The sequence below is a fragment of the Poecilia formosa genome, unplaced genomic scaffold (assembly GCF_000485575.1).
Source record: "Poecilia formosa unplaced genomic scaffold, Poecilia_formosa-5.1.2 Scaffold417, whole genome shotgun sequence".
Lineage (NCBI taxonomy): Eukaryota > Metazoa > Chordata > Actinopteri > Cyprinodontiformes > Poeciliidae > Poecilia > Poecilia formosa.
Window position 1 is genome coordinate 331,645 of NW_006800356.1, and position 21,511 is coordinate 353,155.

Here is a 21,511-nt window from a genome sequence, read left to right on the forward strand (position 1 = left end):
AAATTTCTAATATATTCAATGTGAAAGTTATACCTAAAAATTTGTATACATTTTTTATTTTCAACTTCATTTATATGCAACTTCTTATTATTCTAGATCCAATTACCAGAAAATATATATATTTTCATTTAAGGATAACTTATCAAAGCCAAGCTACTTTTTTCTAATAGTTTTTTCTAGTGTTTACATTAGTTCATCCATATTAAAAACATTAAGCCGTTTTGACATCAGCAACAGTATAAATGTCAAAAATACTGATTACTATAAAACTATAATTTTTTGTAATTTGAGAAAAAATCTAATTTTTGCTGATCACAATTGATTTGTGGGTAAATCACCCAATCAGGGTGACGATTAGGATATTTTTGCATTTTATTTCCTTCTGCTGAGGTGAACCATGAGCTAATCAGAATAAAAACCTCCTGATTGGATGAAACGCTTCTTCCTTTAGACAAACACAACAACACTGAATGTTTTCTGGTCTCTGTGCGTCAGACACCCGTTAGCCGGTGAAACCTGCTCGTTTTGCACCGACACTCAGGCTGTCCAGCGGCTCGCCCTTCAGCCTTCGGTGGTTTTTGTCAGGCTGGGTCTGCTGCTGTCTGAGGTGATGATGCAGAACTGGTTACCTGTTTTTATTCAGCCGTTAACCTCACAGCTGGAGAACAATCGGAGATGTTACCGCTGTAAAAGCAAGGCCGTTTTGTAGAATAGCTTTTTCTAGATGAGAGCTGCACTAGATTATTGCTGTTGACATACAACTTTTTACATACATCCTTTAAAGGCTGAAATGTTATTGCATGGCTGGAAAGTCTGAGACACTCTCCCAGGATGGAAAGACGACGGCAAATGTTTCTGATCAGTCTGGGAAGGATCATGGAGCAAGGTGAAAAGGTGAAAGATTGTTCACAACTGTGAGAAAAAAAATCATCTTACATCAGACAACTTGCAAAAAACCCAAGAGCTCCATCTCAGACACAGTTAGAAAGATACATTTCTACCTAAAATGCTTTTTAAAAACAAATAAACTTGCATTTCCAGCTCCTTTCCTCAAACAAAAAGTTTGTTTCTTTCCCCTGAGAGATGTTGGCGTTGTTGGCAGGATTTGACACACTTGGTGATCGTACATGAATCGCTGCTAAAAGGCCAGATCCAAAACGGTTGAAGTGAATTATTCAACACAGAGAGGAAGAAATTTCTCAACATGAACGACAGCTGCCAGTTTTCACAGGAGTGAATGTCCCAGAGTTTAGACTGATGAGATGAATGACGATAGAAATACAAACAGGATTCGATGTTCCTGCTGCATCACAATTTAACACCTGCAATTAAAGGCCAACTTAGATTTTTTAAACAAATTTAAATATTTTTATGCCTTTATTTTAGATACTTGAATTAAAAATTTTTAAGAACCCTGATTTACTAATCAATCAATAAAGTTTATTTGTATAGCAAAAAGTGCTTTACATCATGAAAACATCATAAATACACCATATAGTCAACAACTGTGAAAACCAATCACAGACATTACACTGCAAAAACACAAAATCTTACCAAGTATTTGGTCTCTTGAAATAAGACAAAACTAATTTAAAAATAACTTCAGCAGGAGATAGAAGTTTGTTTTAACTCAATAATTCCTTAATATTGATGAAAAACATAAACTTCTTGTTCCAAATGGAAGATTATTTCACTTGTAACAACATGTTTATCTCATGTTATTAGAGCCGATGAAACTGAAACTTTTCCATTAATATTCAGGAATTATTGGATTGAAACAAACTGTTATTTCTTGCTGAAGTCAAAGTTATTTTTGTCTTATTTCCATTCAGATATTTGCACTATAAATGAGACCAAACCACTTGGTAAGACTTTGGGTTTTTGCAGTGTACATTTTTGTCAAATGTCATCATTAAAATAATCAACGTGGATCAAATATGTTGGTCAATTTTCCATTTATTATCATTTAAAAGCAGTTCTAAACGTGGGTTTTTAGTCTTGATTTAAAGGAACTCAGTGTTTCGGCTGTTTTGCAGTTTTCTAGTAGTTGGTTCCAGAATGGCTTGAATTTAAATGATCCTTCTTTTAATGATTTTACGTTCTGCCTGGCTGCTGCTTAGTTTTACTGCCGATATTTCCCGCGAGAGCCGACACTGGAGAGATGAGTTGCAGCTTCAGTCTCCACACAGAGAAACCACAATTACATGGCGAATGCCTTGAAACCCGACAGAGACCCAATGTGTGCAGCTTCTTTTGATTTGCATTTCTTATTTTATTTTCAAAGAACAATATCCTTGAGCGATCCTTTTTTCAACTCCTACTCACGCATTTTTGTGCAACAGAAATAACACTCGCTGGACTCTTTATTATGCAACACATGAAATCCATTGCAGTTCGAAACAAGGTCCTCCTGAACAAGACTGGCATTTAATTGCAGGTTTCTCCCTGCCGTCAGGAGTCCTTCAGGCTGGAGAGCTTTCGCCGAGTGTTTGTCATTGTGCAGCAGGAAGAGGGTTCAACGCTGCAGATCACGACGAGCCTTTTCCACATTTACAGAAAAGACTTTGATGCAGAAGTTGTGTAATCTGCATCTGATAAAAGATTTCCATCTGCTTGGCTTTTCTGAGGTGAGCAGATGTGAACATAACTGACGTCTTTTTAAATTTATTTTAGGCCCGTTTATTTTTGACAGAAAGTTTCTGAGAGCTACATAAAGCAGTCAAAGGTTTATTTAAAAATAAACCAAACATACAACCTTGAAACTATTCACTGCCAAGTTTTTACATTGAAACCACAAATGTCTGAGTATTTTGTTTGAATTTTATTTGATACAAATATTTATGTTCAGCCCAGTTGAACTTTGTCTCCGCCTCCTTCAAACATCTACAGACTGAAGTTTTTAGTCCTTTCCTCTTTGCAAAATAGATCAAACTCAGTCTGATTGGATAGAAAACATCTACGAACAAAAACGTAAAAGTCTTTCCACTCATTCATAGATTGAAATATTCTTTTGAGATGAAAAATTTTAGAAACAACGAAAAGTTTTTATCTATTGGTAATCATGGATTTTGCTCTTTTTGACAAATGTTCATGATCTTTTAGATGAGAGTTCACTCAAATCTGCATTTTATTAATAAAATAATAAAAACCACAACAAAACACAACTAATGTTTTAAAAAGAAATACTCACCCAAATCCTGGTTTTGTTGTTAAAAATAGACATAAGTATTATTAAAAGTAATAAAAATGTTCTATTTTTATTATTTGGCACATCTGACAAAATGGTCGGACATCTGACCAGCACCACTTAGAAATAGTTAGGAATAAATTACATAAAAATGTTTTAAAACTCAGACCTAAACCTCCAGAAACACATAAATTCATCTACAAAGTCGGCCTTTTATCACCTGAACAACATTTTCAGGATTAAAAGATTCCCAGAAATATCAAGATATGCTCCATTAATCTGGAAAAAACTTCCAGAAAACTGCAAAACAGTCGAAACACCGGCTGAAATCAAGGCTAAAACCCCACCTGATAGAGTTCCTGTGATCCATAATAACTGGAACACTGATCAATATATTTGATGTATATTGATTAATTTGATTACAGTACTTGACAACATGTACAGTTTTTTGCTGCTTTAATAACTGGTGACTGTATGATGTTTTTATGATGTAAAACACTTTGCAACCTTTACAAACATAAAGACCCGTTTTCGCCCTCAGTCCAGCAAAGCAAATTCTTTTTTATTGGTTTTGTTGGGAACTGCACAGTGGTGCAGTTGGTAGAGCTGTTGCCTTGCAGCAGGAAGGGAAGGTTCTGGGTTTGATTCCCGTCCCGGTCTTTCTGCATGAGGTTCTCATGTTCTCCCTGTGCATGGTGGGTTCTCTCTCCGGGTACTCCGGCTTCCTCCCACAGTCCAAAAACATGACTGTCAGGTTAATTGGTCTCTAAATTCTCCCTAGGTGTGTGTGCATGGTCATTTGTCCAATCTGTCTCTGTGTTGCCCTGAGACAGACTGGCGACCCGTCCAGGTGACCCGCCTCTCGCCCGGAACGTTGGCTGGAGGCACCAGCACCTCCCGACCCCACTGGGATTAGGGTGTACAGAAAATGGATGGTTTCATTGGGTAATGAAAACTGTGAGTATTTTTCAGAATTATCAGCAGTTAATCAGCTTTAATTCATTCACATCTGTCGTACGAAGGTTGCTCAAGGACAATTTTCCCTAATAAGCGAGTTTAAATGCAGACGAGGTCGGCTGATGGAAGGTGGATCTCATTAATCAATCACCTGATTGATCGTCGGCTTCGGGTTACACCGTGTCTATCTCCACGGTCTCCGCCACGCTGCAGAGTCCGTCCGGCTCCTCCTGCAGGAACAGCAGCTCTCCCAGCTGCTGCTGCCCCTGGACCAGAATGCATTGCTCCGCGCCGTCAGGCAGCACCACCTCCACCAGCTCCGGCTGCGTCCCTGCAGGCAGCTCGTCTGTGTGGACGTAAATGACGGTGTGCTGGACGTCGCCTGCAGTCTCTGATGTTTTCACCGTTTTCTCGTCTTTTTCCCGTGCCTCATCCTTTCCTCTGGTCTCCAGATGAAGCCCAGTCTTCCTCGGTCTTCCTCGGGCCGGTTTCAGGTGGCCGCAGCCCGAAGCCATCGGTTCCTCTGTCTTGGGCCGGTGCTGAGCCTCGTGCCGAAGCAGACTCTGCTTCAAGGTGTACGAGGCGCCGCAGGAGCAACTGTACGGTTTCTCCTTCAGGTGGGAAGACCTCATGTGTCTCCTCAGTTTGGTCGCCATGGTGTAGCCTGAGGAGGAAACAAACACAGTGGGGTGAAAAAGTTCTTGCTTTATAGGACCACAACTAACAATTATTTTAATATCTGATTAACTGATTAATTGGTTAGTCTAACCTAATCTTAATTAATTTAGTTTAATATAAAAGACAATGTTTACTAATGCCTCAATGCCTTTTTAATTTTTGAAGATTAAATATGTTAATTCTCATGTTTTCTGCACTTAAAGTTTTTCCAAATCTCAAACTTGAGACTTAAATTGCTGTTTGAATCGTTTAGTATTTAAGTAATAAAATCTTATTAAAAAAGGAATTGATTTGTTCTCTACAAGAATTTTCTCATTCATATATTTCTTTTACTAGCTATAGCAGCTATCACAGAACAGGACAATATTCTATTTGATTGCTTGATATCGTCACTGACAAAAACGCATGTATAAGGGAAAGCAAAAGCAAAAATATATATTTCTCCACAGTCTACTGTCTCCATGACCAGGAATATCTATTTTCTCCAGCTTTTTCTGCACGTTAGGCAGAAAATATCTTGTTTGCTTCTGACTTTATTGTTAATGAAACCAGTGAAGTCAGCAGACAAGTTTTTCTTTTACTGATGAACATTTGATGAACAGAATCTGTGAACATGTGCGGAGTCATCAGCAGCTTGTGCTTTCCAATCATGCATGCAGGACAGAGCGTCTGCAGCCTGCTGGGCGAGATAAACGGCGGCGCTTGCTTGGAGGAGGAAGAGGTCGGGGAATTGTGCCGGTTTGTGCTTCACGCCCCCAACTGGCTTTATCATCAACTCATGTATCGCTGCTTCGCCTCAGCTGCAGTTTTTCCGCCCTGAAACTCCTCTAACTCCATGATGAAAGGACAAACTTGAGGCATAAAATGTATGCAAATGTCTCTGAAAGCTTTAAGATATAAGCTACATAACATCTTTACAATAAATAACATTGAGGAAGTTTCAAGTTGCATCTAATTTCTTTATATTTTATGCTAAAGCAGTGCTGATCAGCAGCGCTCCTAACTTTCTGAAGGTCGTTCACATTTTTTCTTTTCACACATTTTTTATAAGAACAATACTCTTGTGCTTATAAATCTAGTTGTCTGTGTGCAGATGTCAATCTGAGGCCTGCAGTCATGAAAACCAAAAACAGATGGTTTGGTAATAAAACTAATCTAAATGACGCAGAATAACCTGCAGAGGGCGCCACTGAGTACATTTTGTCACGTTTCAACCACAATCTTCATCGTATTTTATTGGTTATGTGATTGAACTACAGTGTTGTCTTAAGAATGATTCGTGGTTTTCACATTTTTTACAAAGAAAAATCTGGAAAGTGTGGCGTGCATTTTGAAAAAAAAAAAAGACCACAGGGAGAGAAAACAGAAACAATCACTTCAAAGTAAGAGCATGAACATAAATGCCGATAACCAAAACATCAAGACAGATGCTGAACTTTATTCAACTGAAAGTTTACAAAACAATCAAGTAAACTTGTGGCTTAGCATTTATCTAGAAAAAAAAATATTTGGGGAAGCTAAGTGCTCTTTTTCAAAGTTAGGAAAAGCGCTACACAGAAATTAGCCGCTAATAATGGATTATCTCCAAGCAGTGTACCCACCACTGTCTGGAACGACGCAATGATGTAAATTAGCTTTTAGATTTTTAAAAATATTGCAGGGAAGCTAAGTGCGACAAATGTTAGCAAAGTTAGCAAAAATGCTAAACGATAAATTAGTTTTGCTATTAATGGATTAGCAGATTAGCAGGAGTGTGTTAATCCACTGTTAAAGCCTCAGTATTAAAACTGAAATGCAGTTCAGCTGAAAACTATTCATCCTCCTGGCTGCTACGTTTCAGGCTGGGTGGAAACAGATGATGGATGGAGCTGAAAGCTAACTGAAGATTTAAATACATCAGAAGAGTCTGATTAGGGTGACACATTTAAATGTTCTTTTGCTGGATTCATGTCATCTTAAACACCTCGATCTTCAAAGTTTCCTGCTAATAATCAACCTTCACCTCAACAATGAAGCTACAGCAACAATGTGGATCGTTTTTTAGCTTTTGTTAGAAATCTCTTATTTTTTCAAAAGCCTGAGACTCTCTTTACTTTCAGTTTGGAGTCATGACAACCAGAATAAAACATAAAAAAACTGTTCTTTCTGAAAGAGGAAGGAAAATCAATCTGGGCTCAGAAAAACAAGGAAGATATGAGATGATTTTTCTCTACATGCAGAACTTGTTTGATTGTGTTCAGAGTGACATCTTCACCTTTGCCACAGATTGAGCAGCGATGGGGTCTCTCTCCGGTGTGCAGCCGCTCGTGGTACCTCAGACTGTGGGGGTCCCTCAGAGATTTCCCACAGTAGCTACAAAGAAACCCTCCCTCAGTGTGGGTGAACATGTGCCGCTGGAGATCCGACTTCTGAGTGAAAGTCTGCAGGCACTCAGGGCAGTGGAACGGTTTCTCCCCGCTGTGAACCCTCAGATGGCTCTCCAGGTTCCCTGAGGCCGACAGACAGGAAGGCAGGAATGAAGAGGCATCTGTCCAACAATGTGAAACTGGTTTATTAGCCTCCAAAAAAACCAGTAATCAGTGCTGTCTCTTTGATGGATGGGAGACGGCAGGAACTGATCAAAGAAGTTTCCTCTGAAACTAAAAAGAGAAAAAACTGTTTGGTCCAAGTTTCCACTTAATGATAACTGAATCCACATAAAGCAGGGATGTCCAAACTTCTTGTAACAACAGAGATCTTGTGGGCAAAGAAATATATATAAAACTTAAAAACTAAATTAAAGTTTAATTGAAGATTTTCTAAGAAAAATCTTAGGATTTCAGAAATTTTAGGAATTGTCACTAGCAGTAACTTTTGGCTAGGATTCTTTGTGAATTTGGCCCTGATCTTTTTGCGTAGAAATGCTCTCAATTCAACACAATTTTTTTATTTGGACTCCTCTGGAATTAGCATAATTAACAATGACTATGAGTAAATAAGGGAAAGATCTAAAATATCTACATGAAGTACATAAAATGAGTTACCTGTGACAGTGCCTGGTGCATAGGAAAAAAAATAAAAGAAGAGGACTAAATTTCCGAGAAAAAACCCCCAAATAAATTCAGAGATTAATCTCAGAAATTTTCAAGAAGAACTCAGAAATATCTGAATTTAAAAATTCAAAAATTTCAGAGAGAAAAAATCTGAAATGTTCTAGTAAAAACCCTGGAAATTTCTGACTTTTATCTTGGAATTTTACTCCTTTTTTCCATCTACAACAGCATTGTGTTAAAATCTCCCATATTTATAGTAGTTAAGTTTGGCTGCCTAATTTAAAAGGTCACCAAGAAATTTTGAAAATCATCAGAGAAATCAGTAAAGTTGCTAATTTGGCACCAAATCAAATCTTCACTAATCTATCTCCAAGCAAGAAATCAGATTTCACACTAAAAGCACTTATTTCCCAAAGAGTCCTTCGGTTTCCATGGCAACGTCACTTGGTAACCTCAGTCATGTCCTCTTGTTTAACATAATAAACTTCTCTTGTTTAACATAATAAGAGAAAAAGGAATGAAAATCCAACAATAATTCAGGCAAAGAAGAGCCAGGAGGTCAACAAATGTCTGCACTGAAGGCTAAGAATATCTGCCAAGTCGTTCTTTTTTAAAAAACAATTTCTGTGAGTTAAGAGCTGAGAACAGAAATGATCACGCCTTTGTGAGGGTTTTTAAAAAGGAGCTGACTGTCTAGACTTATCAGTTCAATTATTCTGATCTGACAGAAAATGACCTGGGATGATTCATCACACGTTAAAATGAGGTGCATGTGGAGGGCAGCAGCTAATTACAGACACATTATTCCAGGAAAGTCTCAGCGCTGCTGTCTGCTCATCAAAAAACAAACATTTACAGCCTTCAACAAAAAGCTGCTCGATCGGAGGAAAATAGATTTTAATTAAAGAAATATCCTATTGTACAAAACTACTTTGAAACGGACGGATGGATGTTGTTTGTAGTTAATCTGGTTTCTTTCCATACTTTTCCAGATCTGGAACATTATTAATCAGAAAAACTTCCTGACTGTGTATAAATCTTGTATCTAAATCAAACGTTAACTATTTAAATGTTTTTCATCAAATCGTTGGTTTCTCCTCGTTCAGAGCCTTTATCTGGCCCAGCTATCAGAGACACGGAGGCGATCAGAGCCGACCGGATCAGAGCCGACCGCAGCTGCAGCATCACACCTGCGGAGCCGGCGTTACCTTTCTGACTGAAGCGCTTCCCGCAGTGCTGGCAGATGTGCGGCTTCTCCCCGGTGTGCAGCTTCATGTGGTTCCTCAGGGAATTGGGGTTGGCCAGCTGCTTGGAGCAGACGGAGCACTGCACCTGGGAGAGAGGAGACAAAATGGGTCAGGAGGCTGGTTGGGAATAAACAAGCTGGGATTCAAATTCATTTGAACAGAACAGGCGAGGCGTCAGTAGCTGCTTTTAAATGCATCCGTAGGGTTGCACAAATTGAAATTGCAAAAATAAATGATCTAAAATGAAACACACCAATTTGGAAAGTTTGTTCCACTGTAGACACAAAGCTGCAATGGAAACACTTTTTTCACATCACATGATCAACAGTTGGATGTTTCTGGTGGAAACGATGAAGGCGACAGTAGCAGGATTATATCTTTTTTTGTTAGTCAATGTGCAGCTGTCATGATTTTTAATTATTTTAATTCATGTGATTTTAATTTTATTTCTCATTTAATTGAACTAAATAATAATGCAATAATGAAATTGCATTAGCAGAATATAGACAAAGATTTGTGGATATTTGTGATGGAAATGCAGCAGGTGAAACCATCCTGATTGTTGCTACCTTTGGCGACAGCATGTAGACCTTCCTGCTGCAGTGCAGCAGGCGGTGGACGCGCAGCGAGGGGCGTCGTGCGAAGGATTTCCCACAGTTCTCGCAGGTGTAGGGTTTCTCTCCGGTGTGCAGGACCAGGTGCTCCTTCAGGTCTCGCTTCAGGCCGTACGTCTTTTCACAGTGAGGACAGGAAAATGGCCGCTCACCTCTGTGACTCAACTAGAAACAAATCATTTGTCTTAGCACCTCTTCTGTTCTCCGACACGACAACAGAGAATCATCCAGAGGAAAACTATTGATTTTCTTTCAGAATCACATATTTCATCCAGTCTTTGATTACTGGTAGATTTGCCTTGTATTCACGCCCTGTTTCTTTGTGTCAACTGCAAACTTAAATGTACCTAATTGTGATTTTATGATATAGATGTTTGCATCATATTTTCTCCGTATATTTTCTCCAGAAAGTAGAGGGAACACTTCCTCTAATGTGATAGTAGCAGAGCTCATTTCAAACTCTAATTTATTTAGCTGTTTTGTAAACTTCCGTTGAATAAAGTTCAATATTTGTGTTGAAGATTTAATTATTTTTCATGTCATTAGACATTTATATTCATGCTCTAATTTTGAAGTCTGTTTACGCAGCTGGTCCATTTCCACTCCTCACATCCTTGTTTGACTTTGTTTAAAGAAACTTTATTAAGCAAATGGCAAGAGAACAAAAAACAATCAAATGAGAAATACAGGAAAATATAACATTTTGTAAAATGACGGGGTGTTAATTTAACAAACATGCAAAAACTCACAGTGGAGTGATGTCGGTTTTGTTTTCTTTTGCTTCAAAGCAGAAAGCTAAATCTAATTTTCCGTGAGTTTCATTTAAACTTACAAATATAACAGACATAATTTCTGTATCTGTTACCTGATGGGCTCTGAAACTTTCCGATGAGGTATAGTTTTTCCCACAGTCTCGACAGCGGAAGGGTTTCTCATCTGTGTGGCTGAACTGGTGTTTCCGGAGGTGACCGAGCTGATAGAACCTTTTCCCGCAGCTGGAGCACCGGTACCGTCTCTCTCTGACCTCTGACCACCCGGCGGCCGGGGAAACCTCGGGCGCCTCGGCCGAGTCTTTGCTTTGTCCCTTGGTGGTTTTGGATGAGTCGGACGCAGGATGGTGCTTCGATCCGGCGGACATGCTGTGAAACCGCCGCGGTTTAGCAGCCAGACGGGAGCTGGAGCGAACGGGCGGAGGAACAGGAAGGTTTGGTTTGTCTGTCAACCTGTCCTGCTCTTTCTCACGGTCTGAGTTCGGCTCACATGGGACGGTTTTCCTCCTCCTCATCCTCCTCTGAGGGGAAGGACGAGGTTTGATGACACTGGCAGTCAGTCTGCAATGTTCTTCCTCATCCTGCAGAGTTTTCTTCTTCTCTTTGAGCCTTTCCTCTCCCAGAGTCTTTATTTTGTTGCTCTCTGGCTCCTGCTTCATATTCGTATCTGTCCAACAAAACAAGACATTAGTCATTTACAAAACATTTTACAGAGAATAGACTTTAAAATACTTCTGTTCACTGAACAGCTTAGCAACACAATACATTAAAGATCTGCTGTTGTTGAATCAACCTTCCAGACCTCTCAGGTTCTGGTTCTGGTTCTGCTCTGCATCCGGAACCAGAACCAAACACAGAGAAGCAGCATTCAGCTTCTATGCACCACAAATCTGGAACAAACTTCTAGGAAAATGCAAAACAGGTGAAACAGTGAGTTCCTTTAAATCTATACTAAAACCCACCTGGTTGCAGTTGATTTTGATTAATAATAACTGAAACATTGATCAGGATACATGATATGAATTGATGATTTTGATGAAGGCTCTTGACAAAATGTACTGCTTGTTACTGGTTTCACAACTGGTGATTATGAGTTTCTGATGCTTTTCCTATGTTTTAGTGATGTAAAGCACTTTGACCTGCCTTGTTGCTGGAATGTGCAATACAAATAAACTTCGTTGAACTTGATTGCTATAAAGGAAAATACGCAGAAAAAATACAATACAGATTTTTAACTGTTTAATTGAATTTTTCTAGCAGGACTAATATAAACACTATATATTCAAAACTTGACTAACTTTGGAGTCTTTTCTTTGCTCAGTTAAAGAACAATTTAAATTCACATTAACTCTCATAAAAGCTGAACAGAAGTCAGGTTTTAAAAGGAGAAGACATTTAGGAGCAACATACTTATAACTGAAATGGTTAATTATTATACATTTTATAAACGAATCAACACTTTATATGAGCTGTAATTATTTTTTAAATATTTCTGCAAGATCTATTAAATATTTCAGTGATTTCATTGTCAAACGTTTCTCATTTTGAAGACCAGCTTCCTGGCTAACAGGGATCCATTGTTATAATTTCCTCACTTGGAGACTCCTAACAATTCTGACAAATTAAAAATGAATGAAAATCTAAAGGACAAATTTCCTCCACATAAAAATGTGCAGAATGGCCTTCCTTGTTTTTCAAGGACGCTCCGCTCTTTGCAGCTCCAGGCTGTTTTCTTTGTTGCTCTGCGTCTGATTTTCTGCTACATCAGTGAAGATGGAGCAGCGAATCCAATGTATTGCAGGGAGAAAGGTGCAAAGGTTTCGTTGCAGCATAACGCTGTGTAATAACAGTGTTTTTGGCACTTTTGCAACAGGTGAATCCACCGTGAAACGTCAAAATGTATAGAAGAGAATCAAGACCACATAAAAAAAATCTGACTTTTAATCTCAGAAGATTGAAGTCTGAACTTTCTGAAAAAAATCACAATTCAGAGAAAATAGTTTGAATTCAGAGTAAAAAGTAACTTTTTCAGTGACCCTAATCCTTTTCCGTACAAATGCGAGGTCTGGAGTGGTTTTATTTCCTTGCATTTAAATGCTACCATCCAATATTTATTATTGTTTTGTTATCCAGAACTGGTTCCACTACTTTGCTAAAAACGGCTGAGGCGCAGAGTGCAAGTTTCAAACAAATAATTTGTATTTCCTTCAGTCTGATGCAGATAATCGTTTCTGAATGAAAATATTCGGCCGTATTTCTCACTGTTTTTCATAGTTCGGTCTGGTCCTGCCACTTACAGCCTGGACTGATTCTACGTGTCTTTTCCTCTTCATGATGTGATTTATACTTCTATATTCCAGAAAATACGGTAATTCGCTTTATGATCTGTTTTTGAGATTAAATTTGTATTCAGAGATTCAGGTTAAAAGGTTAGTTTTTGTTTCCTCTGAGTAGGAAACCATCTTCCACATGTTTACTTTCCTTTCCATAAAGATCAGATTTGTGGAGTTCAAAACTAAAAGTTATTTTACTTCATCTCACCTCTTTGTGTTGTCTGCAATATAACATCACAATGAAACAGATTAATGTTTATGATAGTAACGTAACAAAATGATTTCAGGGGGTCTGAATACTTTTGCAGGGGACATTTTATTCATTTCTTCCTGATGATTTTCCTGCCACTGGATGTTTCTGTGCTCATGAAGCAAAACAACAAACAGAGCCGCCAATTAACTTTGATTACTGCTAGTTTAATAATTGGTTAATTAGGAAAACTTATTGCTTCTGTGAATTAAACTATGTCTCAACCCTCTCATCAAATAAAATGTTTATTTTGTAAGCAGATGTATTAAGAACGGATTTCTAATGTTTGCATTGAGTTTCATTTCTTCTTTTCATTCTTTCATCATTTCAAAGCTCATTTCATCACCAGGTTATTATTATTATTCCCTCCACTTTTCTTTTCTCTTCAAATCCAACATGACTTCCCTGCAGCCATCCGCCGCCTATCGTCTTATCTTTAATTTAGTATTTCCAATTGTTTTTAAAGACACTTTTCAGATCTACAGTCCCAATCTGTCTGAATCAGCGTGCTAAGAGAGGGAAGCCAGTTTAATAAGACATCCACCGCGCGCTGCTGCAGGGCTCTTCCTCCTCATCGTCGCATCAATCGCAGCACTTAAAAGCTCCGCCAAGCAGAAACAATAAAGGATTGTCAGAGCTGGAGAGCGTCCAATTCTAACATGACAAACGCCCCCTAATGGTTTTCTTTTCTTGCTTGAGTTTTCATTTATCTGATAATGAAATTATTCCTCCTGACTATTATTTATCTCCAGATTTCATCTTCGTTTCGGGTTTAATCCTGCTGACTAGCAAACTGATTTTAAATCTTAATATTGCTATCATTGAGCATCCAGTTGTGTTGAAAATCTCTCGGTGAATTAATTTTTTGAGGGTATTAAAGACTGAAAATGCACTAAAAACTTTACTGAAACAACTTCAGAGGCGAAGCGACCGGATGGTCGTCTGATGCCAACTTTAAATGTTTCTATTTAAAACCAAATACATCATTTAAAAATATGAAGCACAGCTCACTCTGCGTACACAAAAAACTTTGATCATAAATATTTCTCACAGAAAAGTCTGTCATGATAAAAACTTTATTTTTACGATAAATGATAATTTTGTTGTTTTGAGGCGATTTTCAGGTAATACGCTGCAAGAACAGATTCTCAAAGATCAATAAACTTTAAATTCTAATAAACATTTAACACTGGAACATTTTAAACTTCCAAAATAGATAAACAACAAACACAATGAATTATGACGTCTCTGTAAACAAAACGGTCCTTCAAAATAAAGTTTAGTTGAGACCAAAGCAGCAGACTGAAGACTTTAGTCGTCCAGTTTTTGGTAAAAGAGAGAAAAGAGAAAAACAATAAATCATTGTTAACTTCATGTCTTATTTAATGGAAACGTCGCAGTTTAACTTTTTCTTTTTACATTAACAGAAAGATTTGTACATATTTATAACAGAGACAAAGCAACTTTCTGGCCCTTCGATACAAACGCAGAGCCGTAATGTGAAGGAATGAAAAACTTTTATCCATCTCATGATAAATGAGTCCAGGACAAACTGAATATACAGTTTTGGCCGATTGACCTAAAACTAGTCAGTGTTAGCCCAGTCCCAATTTAATTTAATTGTTTTTAATTTAATTAATAAAACAATTATTTCCATGTGCATGATTTATTGTTTTTCTTGTTCTACCAATGACTGGATGGTAAAACTCTTCAATCTGCTGCTTTGGTCTCAACTATCTTCTTATGTTTTGAAGGACAGTTTTTTTGTTTTTTTTTTAATCTTATTTGTTGTTTCTGTAGTTTTTATTTATTTGGGATATTTAAAATCTCAGACAGTTCCAGTGTTGAATGTTCTTTAGAATGTAAAGTTTATTTATTGAGAATCTGTCCTTGCATTTTTACTCTGCAATCAGCATCAGAGTTCTTGAAAATGGTCTCAAAACAACAATATTGTTATTCATCACAATAAATTCTGGGACAATTTATCGTCCAGCAAAATGTGTAGCCATGCCAGGCCCAGCTGGGGTTATAAATCAGCTGTGAAATCGCTGGACTCACCTGGTTGACCTTTTCCCAGCGCCTCATCGAACACCAGCAGCTCCGTTCCCGGATGGATGTCCTGACACGCACGCACACACACACCCACACACGCATCGTCACACAACCCTCCGCAGGCGCACCGCACCGCCACGTTCTGCTGGGCCCTGCATCGCGCCTGGCAGGCAAAGCTGAGGGAAAAACAAACGGTGGCAAACTGAATGCAGCTCAGATTGCATGAAAGCATCCGTAGAATGAAACGCAGCAGGAGGCCGCCGATGGCATGGGAGGAACAGTCCATATTATGAGAAGAGCAGGCTGTATGGATATCAGGATAAATATTTATTTTATGTCTCTAAGTGGCTCATCAAAGGAACATGGTGGTGCATTATATTGTTCCCCATTAGACTCTGTGGGGAAGAAAACTGGGGCAGATTTTAATCAGGGCGCCTCAGAGGAGCAGATGATATGCAGACTGCAGCAGTGACACAATGTGTCATTCTTAGAAATTAAAATCTGGAGTTTGAAGTTAACAGAAGCATCAAAAAAGCTCAAGCTGAAACGCTGAGCCAAAGTGTTGAGTCGGCACTATTCTGGGGTTCAAGAGAAACAAATTAGAGCCAAAAAGTATCAGGTTAGCATCCAAGGGAAACACAAAGTTCAAAGCTTTGACAGGAGTAGCAATTAGGGAAGCACCGATCCACTTTTTTTCCACTTTCGACACCGATATCTGAGGCCCAGTATCAGCCGACACTGACCCGGTTCAGAAAAACGGCTGTTGTTTTGTTTTTTTAACACAGAAATTGGTAACTCTGCACCAGTACAGCTCTCTTAAATGCACCAGCAGCTTCACAAGCTTGATCAAACATGTAAAACAACTAAACTTTAATTTGTCCAGTCACTGCAATAATTAAAACAAAGACCGACTACTTTGGTCAAACACGCAGAAATAAACTGTAGCAAACCTTTCAAATGGTTCAGAAATGTAATTATGAATTCTAAATATAATGTAAAATAAATAATAAAGCATGATGTCGCTCAGAGCACAAAGCATAGAATTAGACTGATTAGATCTGCCCTTATTGTCACTGATACCAGATCTACATTGACAGATATATTGAATCGGTGCATCTCTGGTAACAATCAACAAATATGAGACCAAGTAGGTAGAAAAAGAGAATAAAAATGTCTTACATTAATTATTTGCTCTCAGTAGAATCTGCATCACTTAGTTGAGTTGAAACTGTATTATTGTGTGGACTTACTTGAACCATGTGGCTCTTTGTGCAGGAGCTTCCTGAGTGGTTGGTCCCCCCATCAGTGCCTATAAACACAATAAATAATAATAAATAAGTATTTATTATTATTTATGCTCCGACCAGATCGTTTTACATGCTTTGCCCTTGCCAACTGTTAGACAAAACTGAATAAAATTACTCAATATGCTGATGATACTCTGCTGTATTTACCCAAAAAGTTATTCAGACTACAAAGATCTCTTAGTGACTGATTTTCAGTTGTCATTTTAGTAAGTACTTTTCTAGAGATAATGACCAGGACGTGTTTTTAAGAGCTCAGAAGACTCGGTTCAGGGGACACAAGTGGCAACATTTTAGCTGCTTCGTTTTCTTTCTCACTGCTTTGAGTCAAAGCCTTTGAAAAACCTGTTCCCCTCCTCGCCTGTGGGGGCGCTGTACCCAGAACCACTGAAAGAAACTGCCTGCTTCCTGCTTTTGGAGTGGTTCCAGGTCCGGTTGGTGTTCACATATGCATTCAAACGGCACCAGAGTTCACTTCAACCGAATCGAGACCGAGGTTTGTATGTGGACCAGAGTTCGATTGTGCATTCACACCTCCCCAAACAAACCAGACTTTCTACGCAAACAAACTGGAGTTGGATTAGAGTGGATCAAACACCAGGAATCCCATCCTAAATGGGTTTCTAGAACCAATCTTGCCAGAATTAGATGTCAGCTGACAGATGCAGAAAAATTAGTCCATGCATTTTACTTCAAACTTCAACTAAAACCAAAATCCAGCAGTTTAATCAAACCGAGATTTCCCATGACAATCATTTATTATTTTCCTTAGAAAGTGACCCAAAGCTTCTCTCTCTTAATGTTCCTTTTGCTACATTAAATCTGGTACTTTTAATCTCTTTAATGACTTTTCACACCTGGACTGACTATTAGGCATCGGTATAAATATAACCAGCAGTAATTTCTGTCCACATCGTTTGTGCTTTGAATAGCACCTCTCTGAAAACATATCACTGCTTCATCTTTTCATGCCTCGCTGCGTCTCTTTGTACATTTCTCAGCAGAACATTTGTTGAAAATTACAAGGACAATTTCGTTATCTTCCCACGGGATCAGAGATTAATTGAGCGCAGTGATTCTCAGTTCGTTCGTTCCTTCTGCAAATCAGCACCAGACCGAGACGCCATTATGAAGAACTTCAAGGCTGACAGTAGCTGATGTCTCGAAGTCACTCAGACATGGAGGATCAGGCCATTTAACAGGCAGACAATAATCAGCATCTTTGATACAAAGTGTTCACTACTTCTCTTATTTATAGGCCTTAAAATATGCTCACTGTGAGGAAAATCTGTGAAGGATTGCATCCATGAAAGGAGCTCTGAATGAAACCGAATCTCTTCATGTGATGCAGCTTAATGGGCGTCAGCTGCAGATATAAAGATTTTAGAGTTTAGAAACAGAGGCTATTAATTGAAGAATGAGGGAAATTTCAAGGAGAGGGGTAAAAACTCCAGCTTCATCCGTCAGAGGAAAGTGGTTCCTTTCAGCAGCTCCTTCACAGAACCACCGCTGACACGTCTGGTGGTTTTTATCTATGGACATTAACTGCAGAATCTGTCAATCTATCAGGATAAGTGACAGTATTTGGATCAAAAGACACTTAATGCAGCGTACATACAGATAGGACTCTCTGCTCCAACACTTAAATGGTTCAAACTTTACCAAAAGAACATGAATTTCTTTGTTTTAATAGGTAAATTCTCATCAGAATGGGCAGAAATCACACCTGGGCAACCACAAGGCTCTGTCCTAGGACCCCTCCTATTTAATTTCTACATGCTACCACTTATTGTTTATTTTTCATTATTATAAATTTCTTATAATCATAAGATTTTGCCAAGATAAAGTTTTCTGGACAATAAATTGTCATAGAAGTTGTTAATAAAATTAATTAATTATAAAATAGATGTTTTATTTTTGAGTTTTTATGATGTAAAGCACTTTGAAATGCCTTGTTGCTCAAATATGCTACACAAATAAACTTCATTGATTGATTGATATACAAATTAATAAACAAAATAACAGAAACAACAAATGAAATTAATTAAGTCTCTGTAAACAAAATTGTCCTTCAAAAAAAAGGAACTACTTGAGAACAAAACACAGAAATACTTCATAATAAAATTACTACAGCGTAATAAAAATACTCCTAGAAGTAATTTTTTCACAACAGTGACACAAGTAAATATAATTAAGTAAATAAATTCAACTCTGTTTATTTCCACCTGAAACAAAGCGTCAAATAAACATTTAAGATATTTTAATAATTAAGTAAATTAGCAACTGAAGCTCATTTCTGAATGACAGAAACAGTTTGAATATGTTTGAGGAGGAAGCTTCACCTGCTCATCCTCAGAACAAGCAGCTCCTGATTGGTCGTTTTCAGAGGAACTGCTCAGCGGGTCTGAACGCGTCCTGGTGGCCCGCGGTGCGTCGCCCTCCGTCCCCAGCGGGGCTCCGGCCTCCAGCGGGCCACCGACCCACCAAAGCCCCACGCTGCCTTCATGCAGCAGCGAAGGGCCCAACGCGAAGCCGCGGGGCAGAACCGAGGACAGGAAGGAGGCGAGATCAGGCAGAAGACGGGCCATTCACCTGGGGAGGGAAATAAACGTACCAGAGACTTTTATTATTCAACTAAGATTGTGCCTGTCACGTTGGAACAGGATAACAACCGGAGCAGATTATCGCCACCTATCGGGATTTCAGCAGCTTTGAAGCTCAGCTCCTCAGTGAAAACCAAAGCGTGAAATTCCTAATCAGACTTTCCTTCAGAGCAGAGGGACAAAGACAGAGGATCAGACATGAGCTGCCTGGATTATTCTTAGAACCAAGACCGATAAGTTCACAGCTGCTGAGTTTATGCATCATGTCCTCATCATATCTGGTTTTCTGTTTTGAAACAAACAATAAAAACACATTTTAAAATGATTAAAATAATTTAATTAAGTTTAACCCAAGTTTTTTAAGCTCTTTTCAAGATCTTTATTAGTTCAAATCCAGACTAACATGAACTACAAACAAAAACGACTTACTTTAAAATATTTAACTTAAATAACATTGTCAACTTCAGTTGGTTATTTTAAACTCTGGCATGTGGCTCCAGTGCTTTGCTAACTTCAATGCCTTGTCACAGTTTACAGCAAAATGTATTTAGCTGTTATTGGTGAGACACTTCAGTCAACTACTGAAATCCTTTGGTATTTACTTCCCCACAACAAAGGAGCCGGTGGTGAATAACTCAAATTAAATATGTTGACTTTAACTGTCAAAATATACAATGATGAGAGCCAAAACTGAAGCACAGATCTAAATTAAGGGTGAGTAAACATGTAACTGAACCACAAACACAAAGACGTCATATTAAAAGTCATTCTGTCTATTGTTTTCCATCACTTGTATTTTCATAAACTTATTTTAACTTCCTAAACAATTTGTTAATCAGACAAACTGAACTGTTAAATATTTCTGCTTCATAGCTAAGTTTGTGTTTAGGGAAATTTTGATAAAAAATTGTGGTTTACCTGTAGAAAAAAAAAAAAAAGAAAAAAAAACCCATATGCTTCACCCCTACTCTAAAATACAGATAATTTCAAGCATAAGGGAACAGTAAGATATGCAAATTCCTGTATTAAATTTATATTTCTAGTAACATTTTCCTTAAATTTACTTTGTATTTTGGGAGACCAAAAAAATCCCTATTAGTTATTTATTATTGAAAATTTATTAATTAATGGACGCATTTAAGTTATAGTTTAATGACTTATTTGTGGCACATTTGGAGCTCCACTGGGTTAAAAAAGAACACACAAATAATCCATTATTATTGTGTTGATTGCATTTAGTTTAGCTCATAACTCAGAGAAACTCACAGCTGACCAACAGAAATGAACCTGTTAGCATGATGCTAAACGTATTTCGAATGTGTTTAAACTCAATTTTATTTTGAAGGGTTCTATGATTTCTAATATTCATAAAATCAATTCAATAAACATCGGAACGTTTTATAAACCGCTAATGCTGGCGGTGAAACTAAATGTTGGAGTTTATAGAAATGAACATAATACTAGTTTAGCATCGGTTAGCGAAGGCTAACCGGTTCATATTCTAGACCGAAAAACGGTTTTAAAAAATCAGATTAGGAACAAATGGGTTTGTACATACACTAAATGTGATCGGTGTCTTGAGTCGAGTGGTGTTTGTTTTAAAAAAAATACCGTTCACTCCGTTAAAATTAACTCTGGGAAAGCTATCCTTATCCAGCAAAGAAAAACAAATCAGCGGAAGTCCGGTCGGAAACATGGGTTGTTTTATTTAGTTCCGCCCAACCGTTACAAACAAATGTGAGTGTACTTGCTTGATGTATGGTCAGTTATCGTCCTAAAAATATAGATATATTAGTTTAAACACATTTTATATTTTATTTAGATTCTTTCATCATAAAAGCTATGTTAAAAAGACGACATTGGGTTTATATACTATAAAATACAACTGGTAGTGTTCTGAATCCAGTAATTTAATTTTAACGAGTTAATTTACAAAAGATATGTTTCATATACATGTCAGCACTTTTAGGTCTCCCCAGCCGCATTATTTTGGTCACATTAGTAAATTAAACTAATACAAACGGCCACAGATGCAACAAAGTTGCCATCTAGAGGTCGTTTTTATAGATGGATTCAAATTTACTATCATTTATGATAAGTAAATTATCCCCCCGCACCCTCCCCCCCAAAAAAACTTTTTTAATCTGAATAAGTAATTTAATAACTTCTACATCTGAAGGGAAAATATTTGTACATTTTTTATTACAATTTTAGTTTGCTTTATTTGATTTATTTATTTTATATTTATTTTTATATTTTATGTATATTTATATTATTTCTTTTATCAACATTTAGCAGCAATAAATTAAAGTCAGGTTTTAGTTGGAGCTCTTGGATTTTTTGCAGTTTCTCTGATCTTTCCTCATTCTTACCTTGCGGTGAATCTGCTGCACACCTTTCCTGTCATGACTTTAACAGCTGGAAATCCTTTAAAAAAAGCCCATTCAGAGTAGAGGAAACGTTGACACCAACCCCGCCTGTTAG

The 21,511-nt window shown here is 37.8% G+C and overlaps 1 protein-coding gene across 1 annotated transcript; it reads right to left on the minus strand.

Moving 5' to 3' along the window:
- Positions 1-4,158: 4,158 nt before the first annotated feature.
- znf408 (zinc finger protein 408) lies at positions 4,159-20,713 on the minus strand. The gene is made up of 9 exons (XM_007576837.2): positions 20,586-20,713; positions 18,767-19,016; positions 16,371-16,429; positions 15,127-15,296; positions 10,581-11,152; positions 9,671-9,880; positions 9,063-9,186; positions 7,077-7,310; positions 4,159-4,808 (listed from the first exon to the last, which is right to left on the minus strand). Exons 2-9 carry the CDS (start codon positions 19,010-19,012, stop codon positions 4,318-4,320), a joined length of 2,106 nt encoding a protein of 701 aa, XP_007576899.1. The 5' UTR covers positions 19,013-19,016; positions 20,586-20,713; the 3' UTR covers positions 4,159-4,317.
- Positions 20,714-21,511: the final 798 nt, after the last annotated feature.

Bases quoted from the DNA above. Each gene is read 5' to 3' on its own strand.
- znf408 (XM_007576837.2), bottom strand. From the start codon at position 19,012: ATGGCCCGTCTTCTGCCTGATCTCGCCTCCTTCCTGTCCTCGGTTCTG. The intron at 15,297-16,370 runs GTAAGTCCACAC...TTTTTCCCTCAG, and splicing joins CAAAGAGCCACATGGTTCAA to CTTTGCCTGCCAGGCGCGAT. The intron at 9,881-10,580 runs GTAACAGATACA...ATTTGTTTCTAG, and splicing joins AAAGTTTCAGAGCCCATCAG to TTGAGTCACAGAGGTGAGCG.